This window comes from Thamnophis elegans, chromosome 3 (assembly GCF_009769535.1).
Source record: "Thamnophis elegans isolate rThaEle1 chromosome 3, rThaEle1.pri, whole genome shotgun sequence".
In the NCBI taxonomy this organism is placed as follows: domain Eukaryota; kingdom Metazoa; phylum Chordata; class Lepidosauria; order Squamata; family Colubridae; genus Thamnophis; species Thamnophis elegans.
In genome coordinates this window covers 120,941,705-120,962,982 of record NC_045543.1, presented here as the reverse complement: position 1 = coordinate 120,962,982, position 21,278 = coordinate 120,941,705, and the positions used below count along the sequence as shown (strand labels likewise).

The 21,278-nt window shown below is 37.0% G+C and overlaps 1 protein-coding gene across 3 annotated transcripts in view; it reads right to left on the bottom strand.

The window, feature by feature from the left end:
- Nucleotides 1-1,745: 1,745 nt before the first annotated feature.
- The window catches only part of PDE4D (phosphodiesterase 4D), a 753,870-nt gene continuing 734,337 nt past the window's right edge, over nucleotides 1,746-21,278 (bottom strand). For all 3 annotated transcript variants that reach the window (XM_032212986.1, XM_032212985.1, XM_032212987.1), the window contains 9 exons: nucleotides 18,948-19,041; nucleotides 11,647-11,819; nucleotides 10,928-11,026; nucleotides 10,667-10,831; nucleotides 10,225-10,324; nucleotides 6,836-6,990; nucleotides 6,378-6,500; nucleotides 5,123-5,305; nucleotides 1,746-4,486 (listed from right to left, as the gene is read on the bottom strand). In XM_032212986.1, the coding sequence (XP_032068877.1) occupies nucleotides 4,067-4,486; nucleotides 5,123-5,305; nucleotides 6,378-6,500; nucleotides 6,836-6,990; nucleotides 10,225-10,324; nucleotides 10,667-10,831; nucleotides 10,928-11,026; nucleotides 11,647-11,819; nucleotides 18,948-19,041 (1,512 nt within the window). In that variant the 3' untranslated portion in view covers nucleotides 1,746-4,066. The remainder of the gene's footprint in view (nucleotides 4,487-5,122; nucleotides 5,306-6,377; nucleotides 6,501-6,835; nucleotides 6,991-10,224; nucleotides 10,325-10,666; nucleotides 10,832-10,927; nucleotides 11,027-11,646; nucleotides 11,820-18,947; nucleotides 19,042-21,278) is intronic.

The following is a 21,278-nucleotide window of genomic DNA, read 5'->3' as shown; positions in this document are numbered from 1 at the left end:
TATCAATACAGGTCTAATCTGGAGAGCCACTGTATTAAATAATCTGCCTATATGAATTGCCTTGGTATGGACAGAAAGTGACTGCCTTGTTTCAGTGGGGCTTGAGAGCAGTAGCTGCCATTGATTAATACTCATTCTTGTTGATTAAGTGTTGGTAGCATTTGTTTTTCCTTTACTTTCTCTAAGAAAGGTGAATAATCCCTCAAGAAATGCTTTGAAGGGGAATGTATATTCCATTAGAGAGAAGGCATTTATTCAAAAGGAGGTCAGATGCCAGCAGGGGCATCCACATGGTGTCACAGAGTCAAGATGGCAGTTTCAGCTGCACAGTCTCTTGCCATCTTACCCTTAAAAAAAACAAAAAAAAAACCCTTCTCCCCAAAACTCAGCTTCAGTGGATCCTAGAGAGTGGAAAAGAGAACATTCCTAGATGGGACACAACTGAAGTCCTTCTATTAAAAAAAAAAGCATATTAGAGATACGCCCAGCCCATGTTTGCTACAACCTTTTTTCCAAATGCAGCAAAACAGAAGAAAATTTTGTTTGAGGTTAAGGCACAGCCCTGGGACCAAAGACCTGCAGCTTTTAATTTATATATCTATGTATTTTATCGTTTTTCTCAACTCTTCCATAAACAAGCTCTAAGGTGATATAGGATATATTACACAAGGGGAAAAATGTACAAGGGGAGTATGTATACACAATATTAATTCTCTCACCAAGAGTTTCCAAATATAGCAACACCATCCCGGCAAGATGATGTTATAATAAGAACTTATAATTTACAATTAACATTACATTATATACATTACAATAAATACATAGCTGTAAACAGAGACAAACAAGACTTATTACAAGTAAGGTCATTTGGTGAGAAAAAAATATGCATGGCACAAATAAAAATAAATAAATGCATTGTAAAATAAATGACAATGTTGTAAAATTCATTTCATTCTCAAGTTCTTTTTTTAAAAAAGCTTTTGAATGTGATTTGTTCTACCTATATTATCTGATCACATTTTTTTGAAACAATGACATGAAATCAGAAATCAAAAGGAACAGACACAACATTACCAAGAACAGTAACTTGCAAGCTAAAGTATAAATGCAAACTCATATTCCTCTCACCTTTTCCCCATTCTCCCACCCTCCTTTTCAAAACTGTACCAATGCTTTGCATTTTACTTGTGGCAAAAACAGAGAGCACATGTAAAGTCACCTTTTAATATATTTTTTTCAGCCATGTGTGTGCTATCACACACTTCAGGCAAAATAAAATAAAAAGAAAACAGAAAAGATTGTACAGTGCATTCAATCCCTGGCTCTAAAAATTATTACGCTTTCTGTCATTTGATTGTCCATGTGTATGGGTGCATTTTTACACAATACAGTCTCCATTTTCTTTGAAAGTTTAATCTTATAGTGTGCGCTCTAACAAGATCCAGCAATGAATGAAACCTCCTTGAAATTAACATTTGGGAAATCTTGTTAAAAAGCGAAGATATTTATGTATTTAACAGTTCTTTCCTCAGAACTTGCTGGCTCAAGCCAGAGAGCACTCCTCTTTATTGATTAAACTATTAGTGCAGAAAAAAATACCCTTCTATGTCCATTTAGATTTTTGGAATTTATATTGCTTTTTTTTCCATTAAAATTCCAGGCACTCTTGGGGACTGTACAAATGTCGAAGTAGTGAAGGAGAGGCCATGAATTCATGCTAACAGCAATTTGATGATATTCTTCCATTCATTTCCCTAGCTGGTATTTTTTTTAACAAAAGGCATTAAGAACTAAGAAAGAGTCAACACATTAAAACATTTTTTTAAAATCCTCATTATTCAGTGCTTACCGTAAGAGCTTGATGTATAAAACAAGTCTTAATTCTAAATAAATGAAGGAATAGTTCCATTGATTACAATGAGACTAAAGCCTTATTAATTTAGGCTCCATCCAATCCAATCCAATCCAATTTCTGTTTTCATTGCAGCAAAACAAAGACTCATGATTCAAACCCAGTCCAACCAAATTGCTTCAATACTGGGATTACAATAACTCTGTGCAAAGCTTTTTCATACGGTGAGGAGCTGTTTCATGCAAATGTAGACCAAAGAGAGACAATCTATGTGGTCAAGGAAATGTACCATGTTGATAAAGCAGCATGAATATGTGCCTACTAATGCAATCTGGCAAGAGAAAGGCAGCACAGGTCAAGTGAGGATGGCCCTTTTCAATCCTCACAGGCTTCAATCTGCATTAATGTCTGCTACTGTGCATAGATTTCCTACACATAATTGTAGCTGTATGCTACAGCTACAGCCAAATTTAAAATTAAATACACAAATCCCATTTTAATTAACAGCCATAATATAATTCTACAATGGATGGCAGTCTACACTTTGCTCTGCAATACTCCCCCCCCTTAACAACCTGTCAGTTTTTTAGAGTAGTGCACTTCCCATAATAGCACAAACCCTCTCAAAAACTTTTTGACGGGGAAAAAAAATCCCTTAGAAACAATTTATTCCTGACCTATTTGCACAAATACAATCTGTAGTACTGTGCAATGACAGTTGCCCGCATGCCCCCAACCAAAGCATTTGTTGGTCTTAGTAAGTCATTGGGGCAAAAGACTCCTACAATGCTATTGTTCAGGCCAACAAACTGTCTTGTGGAAAAGGAAATATTCAGTTAGCAAATAAAACATTTGTGTATATAATAGGAAAGTCACCCTTATACTGGCCATAGATCTGAAAACCTCAGATCCAAATTTATTCATACTTATGAGTATCCAATGTTTGTTTTGGAGCATTCTCAAGTTTCTATGCACTATTGTCATTCATTTCAACCTTCTGAACCCCAATGCATCTACTATAGGAAGATTGAATCCTAATGGTCCACATTCCTGCCACCCCTCAATTGTTGCAACCCAAATGTTGGGGAACTGCTACTCTAGTGTTCCACTAGATTTCAAAAATAATTGGTTTGGTTGAGGGGAATTAACCCACAACCATAAACCTTGGATCTGCAGGACTAAGCTATCTGTGAGGTCAAAGAGCTCATAGCAGATAATATATTGCTGCTTTTGGACATTTACAAAGAAAAAAAAAGATAGAAAACAAAGTGTTTACCTACCATAAGAGACTAGGTAGGTGGATGGGTGAGAGAGAATTAACAGAGCATCATATACGTATCATTGGTCTATAAAACAAAAGCTATTTTATAACAGTTGAAGGAATTGCTATGAAAATCTAAGTGCAAACAAATATAAAATTCAATTTATCCAGTGTAGCATATACATGTACTGAAAACTTGCAAGTTACTCTTTTTTGGGGATAGGAGAAGAGGGAGGAAGAGAAAGCCACTGGCAGATGAAATTCGGAGGGTGTTGCATTCTTTTAAATATAATAACCCAACACATTTAATAATAAAAGTAAACTCTACAAAAAGATTTCTGTTTTACATATGATACAAAATGCAGACTTCAGTGCAACCATTGAGCTACACCTTTTTCAGTCATGTGTCAGGAAGACTTGAAATTAGAAAAGTATGTGATTTCCACAGCTTCATCTTCCTACTGGTTCATGTTGTATCCCCATATTTGAGTGCATTTGTTTTCCCATAGACAACTTGATTCATTTGCTGGTCACTTTCTTTAGATTCTGGTGTTAATCATTAAAGGTATGGTATTAATTGCCTCCTCATGAAATTAAAACCTAATACAAAACACACATATAATCTCACACACACACTCACATTAGCTTTGGACCAGCCTTTACTCCTTGTGAAAAACAGCTGTGAGTGCTGTCAGTCTCTCATCAAATCAGCCAAGCTGAACTCTTCATTCAACTGTTCTTTGCAGATGTTTTCCTTCATTCTCTGGTGCCATGGAGATGAACAATTCTGGTCACACTAATCCTGAGTGCTGAACTAAGTTTTTGATCAACAAACAACTCTGGCAGATGACAGTGAGGCATGATCATGGTTGTGCCATATGATATGCACTTTGGAAACCATTTTCAGCTTTTAAAAACAGAAAAGGAGAGAGTATAGAGAGAGCTATGCACTGTTACGTATCAGGAGACCGTTCTTCTAGCACACAAGGTTCTGACTGATTCTCCTCTTCCTCCTCCTCTACCACCTCTTCTCCCACTTGCTCATCAAGTGGAATTTCTGTGGACTCTGAGTCTTGGGTGCAAAGAGTCTTGGTGTCACTGCAGCTGGTATCTTCTTCCACTTGACTTCCACTGTCCTTCTCTGTGTCTGATTCACCATCTTCTTCCAATGTTAGTTCAAACTGAAATTTTTCAGTTTGTCCTTGTCTACCTTCCTCTTGGTCATCCGATGAAGGAGAAGGACTCTGAGGGATTGTGCTCTGGTACCATTCACGATTGTCCTCCAATGTATCTAAGATGTCTTGGGCATCTGGGTGGACAAGGTCAGCCCAGGTCTCCCAGAGAGGGTGAACAATATAGTCTATAAAACCCACCTGTTACAATGTAGAATTAAGAGATGTTGTTATTCTAAAGAAGGAAGGAATTAGGTGTATCACATTATTTATTAAAATTAACTTCATAAGAAGCTATCTTTTTTATTTAGTTATTTTCTATATTATTTTTGTTCTTAAATGAAAACTTCAAATTAATCTTTCATTATTTTGTAGGCTTTAGTATTATATCAACCATTTGTGTAAAGAGGACCTTGAGGGAAATAAACAAGAAATATGTTACAAGCAAAAAAAGTCCCTTAAATCAAGGGGAATGAGATAACATTGGGAACAAACTCAGGGAGACTCTGTTTCACTGAGATATAAGAGGAAGAGGAGATAAAGTCCAACCAGTCTTCCAAGATTCTATTAGGATAGCCTTTTAAATGTAACATAGTTCTTGTCTTCCTGTACAATCAGTTTCCTGATCTGGGCTATGCTGAATATCAGGCATTAATCAACAGTTATTGCCTATTTTCTTGAAGAGTTTACAGTATTCTCTAAATCAGGGCTGTCAAACTCATGGCCTGCAGGCTGGATGCATTACATGCTGGCTACGTCCATGCCCGATTTAGTGAGTTTGACACCCCTGCTCGAAATCAACTACATTGATTTTTCATCTTTCAATTAAATGATTACCTGTGATTTTTCTACAGATGCATTGTGTTTATCACACATGGGACTTATTTCCATGCCTCTTTCTCTTTCTCGATCTCCCTGACGAAAGAACTCTTCCATTATTCTATCTGTCCATTGCCGATATAACTGGAGTGGTTTTGTTGGATTGCTTAGATCTGCACAGTGTACCATATTTTGTAGAACCTAAATTAAACAGGAAAAAAAAATATTGAGAAAACTTGTGGTGTTATTCTACTCTTTTTCCATTTGCACATTTAGTGGGTGAGAAAACAGAAATCTTGAAAATACATGGAGTGCAAGGTTTATTCTGAACACCAGGAGGATGATATGCTATTCGTTTTTCACACTGGCATTAATAGCTACCAATTATCTCACATCTATAGCTTTGCCTATATTAAAAGGCCAGAAATGTTGTAAGTGCAAGACTGATCAGTTATGAAGATATGTGGGAATTAATCAAGCCTGTTAGCCACCCTCAAGAGCAGGGAAAAAAATTCAGACACTGACAGAATAGTCTAAATTAGGTCTGGCCTGCAGGCTGCATGAGCATTTGAATGAAATTTTGAAAGCCAAACTTCAGCGTTTGGTACTGCTTCATATGGAAATGTTAAAAATGGTTTAAGAATGAAATTTAATTTTAAAATTTTGATAACATGAGTGCACATTTAAAGTAATTCCATCCCTTCACTCCTAAGTAGAACTTTGTGGGTTAAGAAACATTTCAGCAAACAAAACCATCCAATCAACTAGCCAACCAAAGCAACGGATTGAAACTTCAGACACTCCTACTTGTGTATATACGCATTTGTGTAAAGATAGTGTTGACATTTGAACAACAAAATACAGTGGGGACATAATGGATTGCACCTAATCTTGACAGTTTATATTTAGGCTCTGGCTGAAAAAAAAAAGCATTTCTGTACCTTTACTAATAGGTATGGGTATGCAGGTAGTCTGCACTGCTTCACTTGTAACAGTGTTTCTGCAAGCTGAAAAAGCTGTGCTTAGCAGAACAAACTGATTAATCATTAGTCAGTGTAGATTAGCATCACTAAATGAACAATCAAGGAAGAGTGAAGTACCGCTGTAAGATGAAGCACCTCATCAAGGAAGAATGCCCTATAAGCAGCCATAACTGGGAAAATGTTTTGACAAAAGGGATGGTAGTCAGTTCAAAAAGTCGAGACACACTGGTCATCTGAATGTAATGAGGTGAAGAAAGAATACAACTTGTTTAAAATGCAGAGTATCTTACCTGAATCCTGTCTGAATAGTTATCGAGAAGTAGAACTCCAGAGCTAGTCACTTTCTTGGTTTCAACCATTGTTTTCAAATCGGCCAATAGATTCATATGCTTAGACATATCTGTGGCAAGGACCTTGGAGGAGAAACAAAAGATAAAGGTCACAATAATTGCTTTTGTTTTAGAAGCTATTAAATCTTGGTAAGGGAATTAAAGAGACAGTCAGTGAAAATATCTTAATCAGCAGATAGATCTTATGGAAACATAACTTTTATAAATCAGATATAAGACCTATTTCAAATTATCTCCCCACCTCCCCCACAAAATATCTGGTATATCATTTTTCATTTGAGCTATATAAGAGCAAAACAATGAAAGTAATATCAAGTTTATGATGAAATGCATCTTTAAAAATGGAATACATTAAAAATCATAAATAAATAAATAATGGATAAATAAAAACAACTCACAATGTCAATGACCATCTTCCTCAATGATTGCTTCTGCTTTTTTGTCAAGTTCTGGAAAATGTCACAATTCTCCTCCTGCAATAATTTGAAGCCAACAGCTAGATGATGGTTTTCTAGGACTGATGAATCATTATACATCAAGGCAAGTTCAGAGTCTGCAAGAAAGTCCAAAGACAGCACTGTTAATAAAAATTGCTTTTTATAGAAGTTATATATTTCGGGTTTTAACATTAGTATGGCATCCAAAACATCCAACTACATTAGGAAAAAAAACCCACTATGGCTAATTGCAAATCAAATCTGACAACAGACTCTCTTCCAATTCTCAACAGACTCTCTTCCAATTCTAAATCTCTGTCCAGTTTTTAAAAATGGTTTGAAAATTACAAGGGCAACCAAATAAGAACAAATTAGGGCTGATCATGAACAAATGTTTCAGCAAACGCTTCCCTTCTATTGCATAAATGCTCAATAATTTTGTAATCAAATAATGGAAGACTTGGAAGCTATCAGTGGCAAGTGGAACAGAGATGTCCTTCATCCCTCCCTCTGTATGGTACGATTCCTTAATCATATGTCTGTAGTTTGTTGACTTAAATGTACTGAATATTAATATTCTGCTAATGTATCTACGGAGATTCTCATTCATCCAGGTCATGGTTGCCCCAAAGGTGCTTCTTCAAGAGGCAACTGGACTTTCTGATTTTTCTTTGAAGACATTTCACTTCTCATCCAAGAAGCTTCTTCACCTCTGACTAGATGGTGGAGAATGGAACAATTTATATTCCTTGCAGACAGCTGGTCATTTGCATTTTGTAAATAGGCCATGGCCCATAGGTTGGGGCCCCCTGTTTTAGATAACAATATTTGTGATTGATCTGCTATTCTTTAAGAATAGTGGTTTATATTTCTTTTTCCTTGGCTTAAAGTAACATACAGCTGACAATGCTGGAATGCTGGTTTCTCCAGATTAATCAGCACCTTCTCCATGATTTGTCCTTTTGCTTTATATATAGTGAGAGGAAAGCATGACTGCAATTGGGAACTTTGTGTGCTGAAGAAGGACAACTTCACCTTCTGATAAATTGACTGCGAATTCTTGGAATCATGACAGTGTCACTTTTGAATGTACCAAAGTTTGTATTTGCTACAGTGAGATTCCTGTGGAATTCTTCCATTATTGTATGCATTCCTTTTGCAAAGCTTTGAAAGATCCAACTTCCTCATTAAAATCATCTTCTTGTGCCATATCCATCATCGGATGTTGGCAAATCATGTTGGTGATCCTATTTTTATCAATCTCATTAAAATGATGACCTTCAATTCCAGTTTATGTGATAGCAATCCAGAGAGTTCACTTGAACGAAGGAGTTCTGTGGGAAACTGAGCGGCATTAGCTCTGTGATAGAATGTGCATATGAAGAAACATTTTTCGGAGAGTTTTGGCAACACAGACATTTCCCAGAAAGAGGCCCAGAGGAAGAGACTGTGCAGTCCTGAGATGGATAGGGGAGGAGAAAAGAAGTCCAGGCAGTTGTATTATCTGATGTTCTTGCTGAACCAAACTTCCTGTTTGCAATAGGTGCCCCATTGCTATATAAAATGAGAAGTTCATTATTAGGCAGAGGTTGCACATTGCCTATCCTGCAATACGAAGGGCACTGCATAATGCAGAAAATGGTGGTTTTTCGAGAGAATAGGAATTTATGAGAGTGAGGGCAGACTTTGGCCATGGTACCAAATCAGTAGAAATGTTACACTGTGCAAGTTGTGTATTTTGCTTTTCTTTTCTTTCTCTGCTGAAATGTTGATGCTGAAGGCAGAGGTAGTCACATTGAGGGACTCTTGCAATAATTAATGTCTGCCACACATTCAAAGTTGATCTTCGTTTTTCACCTCTGTCTTTTCTTGTCTCCTCATTCTGTAATTTTCCTTGTGGCTCTGCAGAAATACAGACCTTTCATTCTCTGTTTATCTCTTGCACCCCTTGACACGTTGCAGGGATGTTTGGTGTCATCTCTTCACCGAAACCTTTCCCCCTCTATTTCCAACTTGCATAATTACGTTGATAAGATTCATTTATTTTACAATATTGTAGATTGCCATTGTTACCTCAGAACAGTTTAAAAATGGGAACCTACTTCACAAATTTGTGAACAACTATAAATGAATGGACCACTATGGATACACATACATAGTGGCCCATTCTCCTGAATGGAATATAGATGCATGTACATGTTGTGTGCCTCCGCATGGGGCACATAAAGCAATAAAAATATCCAGGTCTTTCTTCAGGCACGTTTTTCCTTGAGAGCCACATGATGAATCAATTTCTTGCTAGTCGGTGAGGGAGGAAGTGATAGATTGCAAGTCTGGCTGGGAAACTGTAGCAGAATTTGAACAAGAAGATCATATGACTGCAACAGCAGCAGCCCAGCAGCATAGCAGTAGTGAAGCAGCCACAACTTCCCCTAATTTTGTTCTCTTCGGAAATACTGATCCTGATTTTGGATGCATTATGTAAGTTAGTCCATTTGAGATACTTCTCTATGATCCACTACTTAACCTAGGTAAAGATCATGACAACAAGAGTTTTAATAGTATAGAGATTCCAAATGGGCCAGAAAACCCAGGAAAAATACAGAGCAGTGATTTTCAAGCTCAGCAAGATTTGTGGGCTTCAACTCCCAGAATTCCACAGTCACCACACATATCCTAGAGTTACCAAAGTTGAGAAACATTGACCTAGGGCAGGAGTCTTTAACCTTGGCCACTTTAAGACTTGTGGACTTCAACTCCCAGAATTGAAGCAAAGCTGTCTGAGGAATTCTGACCTAGAGGAATAAGTAGCATTCAGAGACCTCCAACAATCTATCAGAAGAAAGCTGCCTTAGATTTCCCAGTTGCGTGAAGCCCATAGACAAATAAGAATGGAAAAACCTTGAATATAGCAGTAGACTTATATACCGCTTCATAGGGCTTTCAGCCCTCTCTAAGCGGTTTACAGAGAGTCAGCATATTGCCCCCAACAATCTGGGTCCTCATTTTACCCACCTCGGAAGGATGGAAGGCTGAGTCAACCCTGAGCCGGTGAGATTTGAACCGCTGAACTGCTGATCTAGCAGTAGCCTGCAGTGCTGCATTTAACCACTGCGCCACCTTGGCTCTATATCCAACTGAGTTGTTATTTTGTTATTCTTCAAATTCTCATTTTGACGAAGGGACACTGGACTAGAAATATGCTTTTGATGACTGACCATATGATATATGCAGGAACTCTACATATCCAAAACCATCTTTTTTTTAAAAAAAAAAAACCCTCTTTGTTGCTTGTTCAAGGAATCTCAAGTATATAGACAATCAGTGGAGCCAGAAATAAACTAACTTACTTGTGTTGATAAGAAATTGGTTTGAAACCCCAGGATGGTCAACATCATGTATTGCACTGGCAAAAATAGCAGCTAGAATCTCCAAGTCTGTGAAAACAGCCTAAAAGAAAGAAAGAGGAAATATTGAGGAATAAGGTAATGGAACAGAGAAGAATGACTAATGGAGAAAATGTTCTAAATGAAACAGAATTGCACTGGTCCTCTCCCCTTTTTTCGCTTGGATCTCTACTAGTACAAACACCATTTTTTCTGGAGGGGAAAAGATTAAAGTCCAATTTACAAAATGTTTTTATAATAAAGTTTCAAATGTTAATACCTTTAAATTAAACTTATTTTTTCAGTAACTAATCATTTGGCAAGCCACCTTGGTGTATTGCGAACATGACAGTATGTTTCACAAGTAGGTTTTTTTTTAAATTTCACCCAGATATTGTGGACTTACCTCCAAAGCTGGGGTAGACAAAAGCACATGTGTTGACTGTACAACATCAGCAGCATGTATATTGTTGTGATATGCCACATCAGCATGATAATGATCCTCCAGCGTCATCAAGTAGGTTATTAACATGTCTGGTGGAATTTTAAACGTTTTTAGCAAATCCCGTTCCTGAAGTTACAGAGAGAAAAAGTAATTGTTTATTCAGAATAGGTAAAGTCCTCTGGAAAAGAAAAGGGGAAAAAGTTGTTTCTCCCTTAAACATACCTGAAAGATTGTATACATGACAACTGTCAAAGGTCGGTTCCCAGATAATTCGGCTATTTTAAACACTTGGAGGCCCCATTTATTTACATCTTCTAGCTCCTGATATAAAACCAAACAAAAAACAGAAACTGTTACCCTGGCTTTGCAATACACTATGTACAAAACATCTGCTCTTGATTTCGTTGTATTTTAGATCTTAGCAATCTAATTTTTCAGATTTTAAATAAGAAGTAGAAGTGTTGCTCCAAACTGAATACCCTGAATTGCTTCAGTACTGCTCTGCTCTGATATAGCAAAGAGCATTAGGAAATACTCCAGGGAATAAAGACACCACCTTACTCTATCTTATGTTTTGGGAATACACTTTTAAGTTTCAAAAGAAATTATTTTTCCTGCAAAGATTTTTTTTTTTTTGCAATTTTCTTTCAGTGTAAACATGGCATCTAGAATTTTTGTTAAATTCTATAGGTGATTTTATTTTTAAACAATCCATTTGACTTCTGCAGTTACACAGTTCTGATGCACAATGTGCTAAGGAAAAAAATGAATCAGGATCTTTATTTGGCTGTACTAAATCGGTGTGTGAGATTTTACACACATGACATATAAATTCATATAGACATTCGGATGTATGTAAATATTTGTGAATGTAATTTTGTGACTGTATTTGGATCTGAGTTACAGATACTGAATCGGCTGGAAATCAGAATTGCTCTTACCTTGGATAAAATATCTTCTTGATCTGTTTTGACTCCAAATTTGGGGATGCTAGAATTTGTTAAGCTGGAACTGTGCATCAACTTTTTTACCCCACTGATTTGAGACATAGGCCGTTTCTTTTTCTCTTTTTCTTTCTGTGTTGGAGATGGGATTTCCACTTCATGCTGCTTGTCTTTTAAAGAAGAGGAAAAAAATCTATAATCTATTTGTAGATTACCGCTACCGTAAGAAGTAACATTAACTGCAGCATAGCTTTTTTTAAAAAGTGCTTCAAAATAATTTTGAAATAAGAAAGATGCAAGTGAACACAACGAATCACCATCAGACTTATTAACTTGTTCTTTTTCTAGTTCCACCTTAGCTATGAAAAACAGCTAGGTGATAATTTTGGGCCCGTCACTCTCTCTTTCTGCCCAACTCACTTCACAAGGTTGTTGTGGGAACAATAGGAGGAGGAAGGCATATTGGACATGTTTGCCATCATGAGTTATTTGCAAAAACTAACAAAGGCGGCATACAAGTAAATAATAAATAACTGCATAAAAATCTAGGTTCAGGACCACTTTAGTTATAGATTTAAGCAATCTTACACTGGTCATTTACTCTCTCAGTAGTGCAACAACATTGACATTACATACAGCTACAAAATCTAATGATGTTGATATAAAAAAGCTTGAATATTATAAACTAAAAAGTGAAACAAGGAGCCATTAGGTTCTTATGTCCAAATAATTTCTTTTCAGTTCTGATTCTTAGATATTTGTTCATATTATTTTATGCTTTTCTAAATCTTGAGTGATGTTGTTACCCCATTATTGTAGTTTGAGTAGAGATCTCACCTCAGTATTTCCCATGTCTCAAATCTAACCTATCACAAGATTGTCTCTAAAGTGCAGTGATAATTATAAGTTGATGAATAAGGTAGTTATTTTTACAAATATTAATTCAAGAATATTTGGCTCACAATTTATCTTGCAAATCACAGATTTTCAGTATCTGTCAACAGATGCTTCTCTGTTTGCCGCTAGTTTGGGAACACTGCTGAAAATGAGGCCAAGTAAACCAATTATGCATTTAGCATAACTAGGACAAGATTTACTCCAATTACATTGACAAAAATAGGATGATTGAGCATAAAAAGTTGGCCTATGTTTTATGAATGAACAAATGAAAATAAATAATAAAGATGCTACAATATCATATTTCTTTAAAAGCCAAAGTTCTAATGTAGATAATAATCTCAAAAACTGTATCAAGCTGGAATAATTCTAACTGTTGCTATGAACATGCTGCAAGAAAGATCACAATCATTGTCTTGTTTTCAACTAACCATAATTAAGCAAGCCAATTTCAAACCTGTTCCTGAACTTGATTTATTTTCTTCTTCCAAAATGTTTAAATATATTGTAATTTCAGTTCAAATAATTAATAGCAATTATCTGTAAAGAGTAGACAATGTTTTTGATAAGCCTTCCTTTTGAGCAGATATAATGCACACATTCAAGCATTAACTTCAAAGGACGCAATGTGAGTAATGCTTATTAACTCCCTGTGATTTAACGACCTCATCCTAGGTTGATCCCAGGTGAACAAAGGCATGCTCTCATCCCGTGACATAAGATTTTTTACAGACTCATATTGAACAGAAAATCAGGATCAGGCTCACTATTCTAGCTCTTAATCTCCACAGTAGAAGTAAACATAAAAACTTCCCCACTGCCACAATTGATGGCAGCAAACATAATTGTGCTATCCCTGACAGTAGATTGTTCTCCTCCAATCTAATGTTCTCATATGCATTGTACTATTTATTCCTATAAATTCCTGACAGTCAACACCAGTATATATTTTCTAGACATGGGAGGATATCATGGTAATTCAGGTTCCCTCTCAAAGTTCCTCTCATGCAAATTAGGCAGAGAAATTAAATCTGGCCAGAAGTCTGAAATCTGTTTAAGACCTTCAACTCAAATCAATGGTGGTTTTGTAAGATTATCAACATGGAACCAAAACTGCTTATATTATATAAGGAATCTATGTTAATTTTTCCTCACATAAAAGGTTCATTGCTAAATGCAGAAAAAAGAACTCCAAACAATTCTTTCTCAAATTCTTATCCCCCCCAAAAAAAATAATATTGTATCATATTCTCAATGTTGTCAAACTGTAAAACCACGTGAAGAAATACTATTTTTATTTGGAGATTCTTTTTTCTCTCTTTCCTCTAAATTAATGCTAAGAAGGAAAAAAAGATGATGCATGTACAAAATATTTAAGAACTGCAAACATATTTCAGTTTAGAAATGGGGGGAAATCTATTGCCATGTGTATGTATTGGCACAGATCTTTTCTTTAATCTTTTGTATTTTAGATCTTAGCAATCTAATTTTTCAGATTTTAAATAAGAAGTAGAAATGTTGCTCCAAACTGAAAGCACTGAAATGCTTCTGCTCCGATATAGCAAAGAGCATTAGGAAATACTCCACGGAATAAGGACACCACCTTACTCTATCTTATGTTTTGGTAATACACTTTTAAGTTTCAAAAGAAATTATTTTTCCTGCAAAGATTTTTTCTTTTTGCAATTTTCTTTTGGTGTAAACATGGCATCTATTGTCACGTGTATATATTGGCCCAAATCTTTTCTTTAATCTTTTAGGTTAGGCTAGCATTTATTGGAAAAAGCAGAAAATCCAATTGCTACAGACAAGTGAAAATGTCAACAATTTTCAGCCAGAGGCAATCAGCCCTCTCCTATTCCTTTACTGATCACCAATTAAACAAAACAGAAAAGGGAAAAAAAAGAATTTGAACTGGCACAAACCAACAGCAGATGAAAAATAATGACTCATATGCATGCTTTGATGTTTATAACTTCAGTCATATGAACAACGTTTAGAACCATCAAGAGAAAGGGCTCTAAAACAAGATGTCAGATGCTTTCAAGTGAAAGGAAATATTAGAAGGGTCATGGAATTCCAAGGGATTTCCTAAGGTTTTATTCAAAGTGAGCAAATCTTACGAATGAAGGCGAATATATGTGTCCCAAAATAGAGTTTCAGGATCCAAACTGGGTCGGTCACCAGGATGAGTTTTCAGACTCATGCTGGAGCCCATCTGCAGGGAACTTCTCTCTAGCAGTGTGTGTGCTATTCTGTGTGTAGTATTTATAGAGCCTGTTGTAAGTGGCTTATTAGATGCTGATTGGGGATGTGTTAATGGCTTCCTTTTAAGTCATTAGCTGTCATTTGTTTGTGCTGCCCAGGCCTCGCCTTCTAAGTACTTGCTAGGCTGGTGGTAAATCAGCACTTCTGTTGACTGAAGAGGGGCCGGTTTCCCAGGCTTCAATCACTTCCCTGGCTGTTTTAGAACTGCCTCAATGCGGCATGGCATGGAAGCTATCAGCCTGTGGCAGTGCTGAGGTGTTATGGAAGACCAGGATGCTTCAATAGCGGCCTTCAGCTCTTTTGTATTGTTCGGTCTCATGCCTTTCATCTTTCTCTTGGCATTCTCTATGGGGCTCAGGTCAGGCGAGTTTGCTGGCCAATCAAGCACAGTAACCCACAGTCATTGAACCAGGTTTTGGTGCTTTTGGCAGTGTGGGCATGTGCAAGTCCTGCTGGAAAATGAAGTCAGCATCCCCATAAAGCTCGTCTGCAGAAGGAAGCATGAAGTGCTCCAAAATCTCCTGGTAGACGGCTGCATTGACCCTGGACTTAATGAAGCACAGTGGACCAACAACAGCAGATGACATGGCTCCTCAAATCAACACAGACTGTGGAAACGTCACACTGGACTTCAAGCATCTTGCAGTGTGTGCCTCTCCATTCTTCCTCAATACTCTGTGTCCTTGGTTTCCAAATGAGATGCAAAAGTTGCTCTCATCAGAAAAGAGGACTTTGGACCACTGAGCAACAGACCAGGTCTGTTTTTCTTTAGTCCAGGTAAGATGCTTCTGACGTTGTTTGATGTTCAGGAGTGGCTTGACAAGAGGAATACGACATTTGAAGCCCATGTCCAGGATCCTTCTGTGTGTGGTGTCTCTTGATTCACTGATGCCAGCCTCAGTCCACTCCTTGTGAAAGTCCCCAACACTTTTGAATGGCCTTTTCATGACAATCCTCTCCAGGCTGCAGTCATCCCTGCTGCTTGTGCACCTTTTTCTTCCATACTTTTCCCTTCCACAGAACTTTCTATTAATGTGCTTTGATACAGCACTTTGGGAACATCCAACGTCTTTTATAATTACCTTTTGAGGCTTTCCCTCCTTATGGAGGGTGTCAATGATGGTTTTCTGCACAACTGTCAGGTCAGCAGTCTTTCCCATGATTGTGATTCCTACTGAACCAGACTGAGAGACCATTTAAAGGCTCAGGAACCCTTTGCAGGTGTTATGGCTTAATTAGCTGATTAGAGTGGGACACTTTGAGCCTAGAATATTGCACCTTTTCACAATATTCTAATTTTCTGAGATTGTGGATTTGGGGTTTTTATGAGCTGTAAGCCATAATTATCAGAATTATGACAAATCACAGCTTGAATTATGTTGCTTTGCATGTAATGAGTCTATCTCATATATTAGTTTCACCTTTTAAGTTGCATTACTGAAATAAATGAACTTTTGCACGATATTCTAATTTTTCGACTTTCACCTGTAGATTCTTGTTCTTGTTTTTGTTTGACAAATTCCAATAAATAAATAATAAATAAATAAGTAAATATAGTTTGTAAGTATCTTGTTTCCATTGCATTTATTTTTATGAAATACCACACTCTTACTTTCCAATAGTAAAATGGGCAGAAGCACATTTATATGTACAGCCATTTTTGCTTTATTCAAGAAACAGCCATTCCTCATAAGAGACTATCTTATTTCCACTATCTTTCCACTTACACGCCTTAACATTTCTCTATCCAGATTTATAAAAGCAGCTTGTCTTAAATACAGCTATTTTAACATCACCACACTTATTTATTTTCTATCAATGTATTAAATAATGATTATGCACCATCAAATGGTGTTGACTCTTAGCAACCAGATAAGATTTCTTCCATGAGAATCTGTCCCTAACCTGATCTTTCTAAGAGTGTGTCAATTGCAACTGTGCTGTCCAACTTGCTGCTGGTCATCCTCTTCCTGTTTTTGTTTCCACCTTTCCGAGCATTTGCAGTTGGCTGCTATGGTGTTGTCAGGCATGCATGTACCGCAAGAGTGTGGTTGAGCATGTGTCCTGTGAGTAAGTGATATGGAACCCCAGGTTCTCGTACTTCATAGCTGGGTTGCTCAAAAGCAGTGGGAGTCACTGAGAGGGAATTGGGTGGTCAGGTAAATTTTCTTAAATAGATAAAATGACTTACAGGAGCAACTTGTAATCTTTCCTGCTAGCTTTTCCATTGACTTTGTTAATAGGAAGATGGCAAGGGAGGTCACAAAAAGGTGATTGATTTTGGGATCCTGCAACTGTCATGTGAGCCAGTTGCTAAGTGCCTGGATTGTAATCATGTGATGATGAGAATGCTGAGATGTCACTGAACAAGTGGTCATTAAAAGAGAATTAACTGTATAATAGTTTCCATTATCTTTATTTGCTGTTGTCATCATCTTTTATGCATTTTTCCTAACCAGTCTGATTCTACTTCTCCATCTATTCAAGATCTATTTTTGAGACTACCAAACAATGTCCTATCATTCAGAATTTTTGAGCACCATTCTATCCTTTCCTATTTTTTTAAAAAAAATCATAATTAAATAATCATGATTTTTATTCACATTTCCTGCTATGTATTTGCATGAATAGTCTTATGTTTAAACCACATATTTGAAGAAAAAAAATCCATACTCATCAAACCATCACTATTCTTGTTTGCTCTATGGTTTTCAAATAAACCACTCACTTTTTCTACACTCTCTCTTCCTCCCATCCATCCATCCATCCATCCATCCATCCATCCATCCATCCATCCATCCCATGTAAGAATAATTTCCTCTCTAGATTGCATTCATTCAGAATATTGCTTAATTCCCCCAACTAATTCTTCCATTACCATCAGTCACTGTGGTATAATATATTACTATATTGGTGACACTCCAGAATGGCGGCACTATATTGGTGGCACTTAAATGACACCAATTAATACATAATCAAACCTCTACCTTCACTTCCTTGAATGTATTTATTCATTCCATTCTACTATATTAGATTACCTTCATTCATTCATTTTGTTTCTGAATTCATTCTGTTTGCTATTCATTTCTACCATAATCTTTCATATGCCATGAAACATCATTAGATGGGCCCACGTTGGCCATATGCCCTTTTTTAAGGCAGAAAGGTATTGATTAAATTAAGTTACCTGTACCCTGTGCCATTACCAATATCCTCTGATAATGGGCAGTATTAGTCAGTATGAGCACATTCTGATTAGTCTTCCACATTCAAAATTAAAGTCCAGATTTTACCCCCAGTATGCTCATGATATTCTATGAAAGTTTAGATCTCCAATCTATAGAACTGATTTGTAGGGCAAAATACTTTTGATCAGATCTCACCAAGTAAGAAATCTATGCAGTATATTGACACATACTCAAGACACAGCTGCAGGAGCTGTGCTAAATCAATGGGAGGGCAGCAAGACAACTGGAGTCAGTGGAAGAAGGTTCTATAAAGACTGATGTCTCAGGAATATCCAAGCACAATTAGGGAATGGGTGGACTGATGGAATAACTAGTGCTTAGGCAGGAAAGCTCGGGGATAACTGGCAAGACAGGCGGGCTGACACAACAATCCACATCAGATTCAAGAAGACCCTGGGATAATCAGAGGAATGAGCAGGTTGTTCAGTAGCAGCTATGGGAAAGCCCTTGGAAAAATTTGGAAGATGTACGGACCTGCAAGAGACACTATGTATTGGTAGTTGCAAAAGCAAGATGGGTGGCATAAGAAAACCATTCAGATATAGGTTTCATTTGGATTTAATAAAAATATCATCTTCTAATGAGTCTGAAATATTTTTAATGTGTTGACTTTTAGTCATAGTCCTTTGGGAATAGCTTGGAAGGATTGACAAAGGCCTATGGATAATGTAGGCCTATGGATAACGTACCGTTAAGTCAGTTAGCAAAAGACCATCCGGTAAACTCTTTGCCACAACTCTTAGCAACTTTTATTGTAAAATAAAAGCAAACATTGTATTTTAATTAAATAATTAATGCCTGTTTTATTATATAATGATATCCTGTAGTAGTTAGTGAAAACAAAAGAAAAAAACAAGGAATACCAGGTTTTATAATCATGCTTACCTAAAAATGTGTTGGATATATATTCAGAGACTTGATTGCCTGATCGGCTCATTTCAGATAAGTGGGTTAGCTCTCGATTGAGCATTCTTTTAAACTGTAAAGAGAAGAAAAACAGTGTATGTCAATGGCCAGTAAATGAGTATATGGTACAAGAATTGTTTAAGAACCTTTTTAACAGGTATGTTCAAATTTTCAATTCAATTTACCACCTTAGGTCAATGCATAACGAGAAATAAAATCAGATTCTCAGGCAAAATGTCCAAGTAGGCTTCACCAAATGTATTATTGACGCATCATTTTACATAAAGAGATACTGAAAAATTGGTTATGGATATGGATATGAGTAGAGATCAATTTCATTGCTCTTGTCCTAGTTAAAAATGTATACTTAAATGTACACATATTCCACCCATGTCCTCATTAAATAAAGAGAACAATTTTCTTAAATTCCTACTTTTTAAAGTGAAGTCAACAAGCCATCTACTTCCAGTGGAAATAATTAAAATTACCTTGCAACATTAGACAATTCTATAGGCAGGAGTAAACCGTAACTCAATTACTTGTTGTTTAGTTACTTAAACATATGTATATCTAAATTTACAAACCTAAATTTTAAAATAATATAATAAAATAAAATAATTAGTGATCCAACGGCTTTGGGAACTAAGCATTCTGATTTTATTGTGGATATGGTCAATTTATAAAGCAAAACATGTACAGGTTAAAAAAAACTTATGAGGATCATGTAAAAAATAGAGAAACTGGCTTTCTCAATTTGATGACCTGTAGACAGATTACACACAATCCTCAACCTGCTGATTGAAGAGCATGAGTTGATGATGAACACTCTTGCAGGCACTTGGGAAGGCTGGAATAAGCTATTCCAATTATCAAAACGCATGGCCTCCAATAGTGTCATCATTTTTCTAATTGCGTGATTTCATTAGTGGCAGACAATCAGGCTTCAGGCTTCCTCAGCCTTGCTATCAGTTTTGCAAGCTGGGGTTCATAAGCTTTGGAGGACAGTATTGATTGGGATTTGAGTTTTATTAAGCATCTTGTGTTTTAACAATGAAAGTACTGCAAGGTTTTCTGCAATATTCTTTTACTGTAAGATTGTTCTTGCTTTAAGAATTCAAGGCCTACAAATACATTGCAGGAAGCAGAGAGATCGAAGAGCTGCCACCATTTGTTTCGTGATATAAGAAATTGCCATTCAGCAGTCTCTGGTGACTTGAACGGCTGGCCTGATGAGTCACATGAAAGGATGATTCCCATCAGCCAGCAAAGACATAGAGCCTCCGGGGTATGCTATCTTTAAGTCTCCCCTAGTGCTGAAATAAACCTGTCATAATTTTTCCATACAATTACCATAGGGGGGCTGGGAATTAGGAGTTTTCATCCATTTCTTACGGAAGTGACCTGGTTAGAAAAGGCTGGAAGAATATAGGATTAGAGTTTCTTGGTGTGGGGGTGGGGAGGAATAACTCAGATTGTGATTCTTCCATATGCTAAGAAAAGGTACATTTTACAATTTTCTTAAGTCTTCCATATGCAGAAAAGCTAGCTATTTAGAAATACATTGTTTATACTATTTGACTTGGCGCTACATGATTTTTCAGCCATCAGGTTGTGAATGTACAGCCTGCTCTCTTGCAGTGGTGGGTTCCTGCCAGTTCTAACTTCTTCTATAGAAGAGGTTCCACAAATCTACCGTGCCATTTAGAACCGGTTCCAGCTCCTTCCCCCCGCCCATCTGCACCGTGCTGGCCCGTCCACCGCTCACTGATTGCCTAGCTCACCAATCGACCCGTCCGCCTCTAAGAATCCTATCTAAACCTTAAAGCTGTCAAGTTTGAACACACCTGAGGTTTTTTTTCTAAAGGGTTAGGGGTGCAAGGGTCTTGTAACTTGACAACTTTAAGACTTGCACACTTCAATGTCAGAGTTCCTGAGCCAACATGACTGCAGCAGGAATTCTGGGAGTTGAAGTCCACAAGTCTTAAAGCTGTCAAGTTTGAACACCCCTGGGGTTTTTTTTTTCTAAAGGGTTAGGGGTGCAAAGGTCTTGTAACTTGACAGCTTTAAGACTTGCATGCTTCAAATGCCAGAGTTTCTGAGCCAACATTTTGGTTGCTAAGCAAGAGTTTTGTTAAATGAGTTTTACCACATTTTACAAGTTGGCCATGCCCACCGAGTCACATGACTGCCAAGCCACTCCCACCCAGTCACATGGCCCGCAGGCCACTCCAACAAAGTAGGCCATACCTACAGAAGAGGTTCTAAAAAAATTTGAAACCCACCACTGCTCTGTCAGTAGTGTTTTTTCAC